The sequence below is a fragment of the Octodon degus genome, unplaced genomic scaffold (genome assembly GCF_000260255.1).
Source record: "Octodon degus isolate 3935 unplaced genomic scaffold, OctDeg1.0 scaffold00111, whole genome shotgun sequence".
NCBI classification, from domain to species: domain Eukaryota; kingdom Metazoa; phylum Chordata; class Mammalia; order Rodentia; family Octodontidae; genus Octodon; species Octodon degus.
In genome coordinates, this window is record NW_004524687.1 from 6,244,350 (window position 1) to 6,252,060 (window position 7,711).

General features: G+C 38.9%; 1 protein-coding gene across 1 annotated transcript in view; it reads right to left on the bottom strand.

The window, feature by feature from the left end:
- Nucleotides 1–7,711, bottom strand: part of Naa35 (N(alpha)-acetyltransferase 35, NatC auxiliary subunit) — a 96,666-nt gene that overhangs the window by 23,671 nt on the left and 65,284 nt on the right. Inside the window, exon 12 of the mRNA XM_023699172.1 lies at nucleotides 167–226. Within this exon, the coding sequence (XP_023554940.1) occupies nucleotides 167–226 (60 nt within the window). The remainder of the gene's footprint in view (nucleotides 1–166; nucleotides 227–7,711) is intronic.

Genomic DNA, 7,711 nt, shown 5'->3' on the forward strand with positions numbered 1-7,711 from the left:
TCATTTATGGTCAAATATTGGGATCAAGGATGTGGGTGCTATACCTACCCACAAAAAAAAAAAATGTTAAAAAAAAATTAAAAAAAAAAGCATCTATCCTTTTAAAACAGTATCAATCCATATAATTTAATGCTTAAAGCAATTCTTGATACTAAGTGTAACTTACTTGTAACAATGATCTTGAAAGAACACATGGTGACTGTTCACTAAATTCACAGAAAAAATCCTAACAGACACAGAGAAAAAGTTATGTCACTGATAGATTAAATAACCGCAGAAAACAATGACATCTATAATTTTTGTAAATGACATGCTAGTAGAGTTAAAATGTGATAAAGGCCAATGCTATAGGGAATGTATAATATAACAAGAGGACAATGGATAACTTTAGAGCTTAAGAAGGTTCTTTTTGTTGTTCTTTTTGAAATAGGGTCTCACTACATAGTTCAGGCTGCCCCTGAACTCACTATGTAGCCCAGGCTGATCTAGAACTTGTGGCAATCCTGTCTTGGCTTCCCAACTGCTGGGATTATAAGCATGCAACATTACCCTCAGTCTAAAAATTGTTTTAAATAATCAGTAACAGAACTGTGTGGATAGCACTATTACATTTGTACACCACAAAATATCAGTAATAATTTACTAACTAATGGCAGAACTCTAGTTCTTACTTCAAAGAAATAAGTGTTGAGTAACAGGTCAACTGGATTCCTATTACTACTGTGGACTTTGGGGAAAGATCAAAGGATATGGGTTTAAAACACAAAGAGAAAAAAGACAAAATATACCAAAATATTAACACCTACAGATTGTGGGATAGCAGTTTTTTATTATCTTATTTCTCTACACCTGCCAAATTTTAGAGATAAAAATGTATGTATTTTAGTATGTGGATGTGGGGCAGGGATAAACATCTATACCTAACAATCCCGCTGTACCCGGGAGAGAACAAGACAGAGGACTTAGCCTCTTCTGGTAAGCAGGACTTCCTGTTGTAGCTGTCACCACACATTCCCTACAAAGGCAGCTCACTTCCCATTCCTGAGCACAGTGCTCACCAGCACTCACAGCTGAATCCACAAGCCTGTAATCCCTGCTCCTACCAAGAAAGTCAATACAACCACTGAGCGGGGCTTTCCTTACTCTATATTCTTATGCAACACCCCATATAAGGAGGGATGGAAGGGGGACAGAGGAGTGAAGGAAGGGAAGATGCTCATTTAGGTCTTGACTATTTTAGAAAAGCTTCCTTTTTCTCCAGGAATTGTTATACCCCTGCTAAGCATTTCCTGACTTCCTTTCTCTATCAAACACCATTGCTGTAGTTTGTTTTTTGTTTCTTTTTTTCTGAGACGTCGTCTCACTAGGTGGCTTGAAATTCACCATCCTCTTGCCTTGGCCTCGTAGGTACAGGGATTGCAAGGCACGCCAGCACATCTGGCTTTTCCTTCATAAAAGAGAAATAAATAAGCCTGTACTTCTCTGTTACACTTGCCTTTTTCTCTTTCTTTCTTTTTTTTTTTTGGGGGGGGGGATATACTAGGGATTAAACCCAGGATCTTACACTGAAAGCTCTTACTGAAGATTCCCGTTATGGTTTGTGTCTGGACGTCCCCTCAAAGCTTCATGCAGTCATCGGAGCAGGGAAGGCTTTATGGGAGGTTGCTGAATCTAGAGTTTGTGATTGGTTCACTGACTAGTGTTGGGATTGGTGGTGTGAGTACTACACATGCCCTTTCCCCCTTTTGTTCTTGTTGCTTTTGCTGCCTTCTGTGGTCATGAGCTGTTGCCCTTCTGCCAGGCGTCACTCTGCCTTGGAGCCAGATTATGGACTGAAACCACCACAAACTATGAGCTGAATAAAACCCTTCATCCTTTAACTTTGGGTGTCAGGTATTTGTCTCAACAATGAGAGAAAACTAAGACACCCCTAATTCAGCCTCCGAAAGAGTTGGGATTAAGGTGTGCAGCACCTAATCTAGTTTATTCTCATTATCTTTATAAGCACACATTCCAGCTCCTTTACTGGCTTCTCTTCTTCATCCCTGGCCTTTTCTTTCAATTCATATCCCCAAGAATCATGACCTCCTGACTTTAAGTCTTACACTCTTCTAATATATATATATATATATATATATATATATATATATATATATAATGTATTTGGTACAGGGTCTCACTATGCAGCGTGGACTCATAGTGATCCACCTGTTTTCAGTCTTCCCCATGTTGGGATTACAGCTGTGCACCAACACTCCCAGTCTCGGTGGCCGGCTGGGGGTGGGGGCAGCATGGCATGTGATGCTGCAGATCAAACCTGGTCCCTGAGCTTCCCTAAGCAGGTGCTTAGTCTGCTGAGCTACCTCACTGGCCCTCCTACCAGAAATATTTTCTATAGCACCAAAGAAACAAAAAGAATAAATTGCCAGCCTCGGCCTCAAATCAACAACTGTACCCATATTATCCCTTCCCTGCCTCAATAATAAAATTGTACTAAGCATGCCAGCTTTTCCAGAAATATTAATTCATCATCAATAATTTATCCTTGAAGCTCCCTGATAGCAAATTCTCTTCTTTACTGGGTCATTATCATTTACATTACAGTCCAGTGTCTCCTATTTATTACAGGCTCATCTCCTTCTCAACGCCTTTTGAACCAAATTTCCTACTCAAGGGAGACACCACATCTACTGTTTCTACTCTCCACCATCAACATGCTAATCTGTCTCCTATTTGCCACCACTGTCCCCCTAATTCCAGTGGACCTTTGTTTAAGACCTGAGTGACCTTTCAGCAGAATTGGAAAGACTTTTTTCTTGAAAAAAAAATTCAAGTAACTTTCCAAAATGTTTTTCTCTTTAGCCATCTGTTAGTCTGACCTCTGTGTTTAAAGTTTAGTCCTAGACCTTCTTTTCCTTTCTTCTTTTTCTCTAATTTATAATTTAATACTGCTCATGTTTTATTTACTACCTATACTGTAAAAAGCCCAAACTTCTATCTCTTAAGAAAGAACTTTAACACAACCTTGCTGGCTAGAACCTCCAGTGGCATCTGCATGACTGTACCACCAAGTGTTTCAAAGCTACCAATCAGTGAATTAGAGCCCCATAATAAATGTGTTTTTATCTGTCATGATTTATGCTCAGACGTCCCTTCATAGCCTCATGCAGTCATGGGTGGCGGACTTTTGAGAGGGGGCTGAATCTACAGTTAGTGATTCATTTATGGTCAAATATTGGGATCAAGGATGTGAGTGCTATACCTGCCCTAGGCAAGTAGCCTGCATACAACATTAAGGGATAGAAAGAGGCTTATCTAACTCTCCTATTTGTTCCTTTTGCCACCATGAATGGGTGCCCCTCTGCCACTTAACCCTTCCTCTCTTTAATTTTGGGCATCAGGTATTTTGTCTCAGCAAGGAGAAAAATAAGCAAAACACTATCCATATGGCTGATATCAACATCTATACTTAGGGCCAGTCCGACAGCTCAGTGGATTAAAGCACCTGCTTAGGCTAGGCAGAGGGCAGCAGCCGGGGCTCGATTCCCAATGTTCCCTGCCAGCCCTGCCCCCTGGGTGCGGTGAGAGAGTGATTAAGACTGGGTGTGGTGGTGATGCCTGTAATCCCAGTGCTTGGGAGGCCAAAAACAGGAGAATCACCACGAGTCCAATCTACATAGTGAGACCCTGTAGATCTTGTAGACCCTGTACTAAATACATTTTTTTAAAAACCCAAAAAACTATACCTAACCATATATATATGGTTATTCTACTGAGTGCTTATTCTACTGAGCCATCTCCCTGGCCCCCTTACATATTTTCAAAGGCTTACAAATATTTTTCAAAAGCTTAAATCCAACTTCATGCTCCATATTTAATTCACTACCAATGTTCTGTCACCAGCTCTAACTCTAACAAGCTCATACCGTTGTCCTGTCATCCTTTTACTCCAAATTAACACCATCTCTTCTCTGGACTACAGTAATAGTTAATCTGCCTTTCTGTTTTTACTCTGGTCCCCTACAAATCCTTTTTACAGTGCACCCACTATATCTCTGCACATTCTTAATGCAATATTACTAATCAATATGTACTGATCCTACATAAATCTTTTCTTGGCTTTCTTTTGCTCTCTGATAAAAACCAAAATCCTGAATGTGACATAAAAGGCTTACTTGGTCTGTGTAACTCTCCAACTTCACCAAACCCAACTCCCCTACCCATAGTCCATGTTTCTAGCTTGCTTGTCCTATAGTTTCTTCCCCATCACAAGACACATTTAGCTTCCTTTATCTGGAACTGCCCAACCCTATCATCCTAACTAATGTCTACACAACCATGAAATCTTAGCTTTGCCTTCTCTGATCACCTTGGTCATTCCTTCAATGTGTTCCTATCACTATTCTGCTGTGTTTTCAATCATGATTTTTATAATTATCTGAGCAATTTCTCACTCACACCAAGCTAAGCGAGCGCAAGCAGGATGATGATAGCTTTCACTCGTCAACACACAAAGAAAATGCCCAAAGGTAGTTCCTGAGTGGATAAACACATACCAACTTTCATAGTTTCACCTGTACTTCATTTCTGCCTTTCTCTGCTTCCTTTTTTCCTGCCCGTGCTAGGGACTGAACCTGTTCTAGGGCCTCACATGCTCTAATCTCTCAGCTAAACCTTTAGCCTTCATTTCTGCATTTTTTACTCCTGGTATATATCCACAAAACAATATAATCCACAGTTTATTATGCAATGTATTTAAACTGAATGCTCTCCCTAATAACTTCACGGCTATCATCCTCGACTGTTAATCTAAGTTTCTCTTTACTAATTTATCTACCCTCTTCTTTGTCATTACATTTCCCCCAAGTATAAAGCATCTAAAAGCTGGAAATGGCAGAAAAATGCAAAAAATAAACTACTATTCAGTATCCCACCACTCCAAAACTAGAATTGATATTCTGGATTTAAAACTTTTTTAAATTCCATTTCTAACAATGTTTTCTTTTGTAAGAGAATGTATCAGCTGGTATATTCAGTATTTTAAAACAAAACCTGACATTCATAAGCATTTCCCCATGTCAATATTTCTCTAAAGCATGCTTTTTAATGGCTATATGTTATATAATCTAGACATACCATAAAAATGGATAGTCACTATTTTAATATATCTCTGTACGCACTTCAATTATTCTGCATCATAGCTCTGGAAGGAGAATTTCAGAATGAAAGAATACACACACAGCTTTAGACTTCTGAGATATCACTGCAGAAGTGTGGGAGAATGACTAGAAACTTTTCAGTTAAACAGCACTGTATTTTCAATCTACTTTATCTTACTAGCTATGTAAGCATTTTAAATAGTAATTTGGCAATTTATTCTAATAGTTATTAAAAATGGATTTCTTATGCAGATCCAAACTACCCAGTTCCCTCCTTCTCTTCTGGCCTCTGTCACACATTCCTACCACTACCAGTTCCTGTCCCAAGTCTTCCAAGCAGTCACAGTCTTTCTTTATGCCCTCTTCATATCCAGGACCCACAAAGCTTATTTACATACATGATACTTCCCTTAATTGGATGTTTACTCAAAAGAGGAGTGAATGAACATAGGATATTTTGTAGGCTGAACTAGGACAGGAGGAGTGTACACACTTCTTGCTTTGTCCTACAATTCTTGATAATGAACAAAAAGCCTTTTTCCTTTAATAGCCTCATAACTCTGATGAAATCATATTAATAACGTCAAAACCATGATGTGAAAATAAAAATGCCTCCCTAACCTTCAGCTTAGCCTTCATAATACAAGCAAAGTACCTACAGATGTGGGTGAGAGTCAGATGTGGTTCTGTCAGAAGTACATGCAAAGGCTGCCATGACCCTCCCCATTCCTCAATCCTACACCAGCTCAAAATGAGAACTACATCTATTCAGGTATGTATGCAATCATTCTTTACTAAGAAACTATGCAGAAAAAAGATCACTGACAACAGCTCAGCAACCTATCCTGATTGGAACTACCACAAATTCCTTGAAATGCCTGGAATGCATCGCAATCTCAGAGGGCTTCATGACAATGACTGGTACATTATCACAAAGTAGTAAGTCCTCAGAAGGCTGCTGATCCTGCGGCTTGTTTAATTTCAGAGAAAACAAAATGTCATTTAACAACTAAAGATAAAATAGAACTGGCAAAACAATACATATAAGCAAAATATTATAGGATATAAAACAATAAAGTGGGTTGCTTACACTTTAAGATCTTACAGTCAATCTGATGAACATGAATACACACTCAGGTAACAATTAGGATCAGTACACTAGATACAGCAGAAGTAAGAAAACCTCTAAAGGGCTGGCCAAATAGCTCAGTGGATTAAAGCACCTGCTTGGGCATAGGGGCTGGGGGTTCCACCCCTGGGCCTGCTGTGTTGGCCCTGGGGCGTGCTGAGACTGTGCGTGGTGGTAACACACCTGTAATCCAAGCTCTTGGGAGGCTGTAAACTATGAGTCTAATCTAGTAGTAAGACCCTGAACACCCTGCAGACCCTTCCCTAAAAAATACCAAAAAAAGAGAAAAACTATTTTAATTAGAATAATCTAGTTTGGATATAAACCCTCTGAACCTCAGCTTGATCATCTGTGAAATGGTCTGCAAAATGAGCTATCATCTATCTAGAAAACAAGCATAATCTATTTTCTTTACATTTTTACAATTCTGAGAGAATCAGGGCAATCTGCTGAAAAGAAATCAAGTACAACAGAAAGTAAAGGCATTATGGAGTTTCACTAAGGAATGAAAATTTAAGCTGGGCTATTTTTTATTTTCAATTAATTCTTTTTTAATGTATTTAGTACAAGGTCTACAGGGTCTCACTACGTAGATCAGACTCGTAGTGATTCTTTATTTTTAGCCTCCCAAGAGCTGGGATCACAGGTGTGCACCACCATGCCCAGTCTCAATCACAGTCTCAGTGTGCCCTGGGATCGAACCCAGGTCCCTGAATCCACCTAAGCAGGTGTTTTAGTTCAGTGAGCCATCTGGCCAGCCCTAAGCTGGGCTTTAATGACAAAGAATTAATTGAAGATAAAGGTATTATAAGAAGAAACACAAATACGAGCACAAATTCTCATTGGCCATCAACTCTTTTGCAGAAACTACTATAGAATACAGAAATATAAACTAGATACTAGTGATCTCAAGGAAAGAGTGTATAGCAAAAAACTCCAACCAAGAAGGGAGGCTCCACCAAAGGCAGGCCATAAGCTGGAAGGCAAGCATGCAAGGTAACAACGCACATGAATAGTTACATGACACATACTGCTATACTTAAGTTCTAACAAAACAATATTATCCTTCAAATTTTCTACTCGTCTACTAACCTTACACATGCCACTATACTTTTACAACTGAAAAGCTTCGTTTCTCTGTTTTAATATTCTCCAAATAAACCTTTTCAGTATATTAACACAAAAAAAACTGATAAAATGCAAAATACGGTAGCTTAAAACTGTGCGTGCTCTTTCAGTCCTACAATTTCATGTTTTAAGAATTTATATAAAGAGAGAAGGAAGCACGATACAGATTTACACACAATGGTGTTCATCTTTTCATTGTTTATAAAAGTGCAACACTGAAAATGGCCTAATAATCTTTTTTTTTTTTTTTTTTTTTTGGTACTGGGGATTGAATTCAGGACCTTGCACTTGCCAG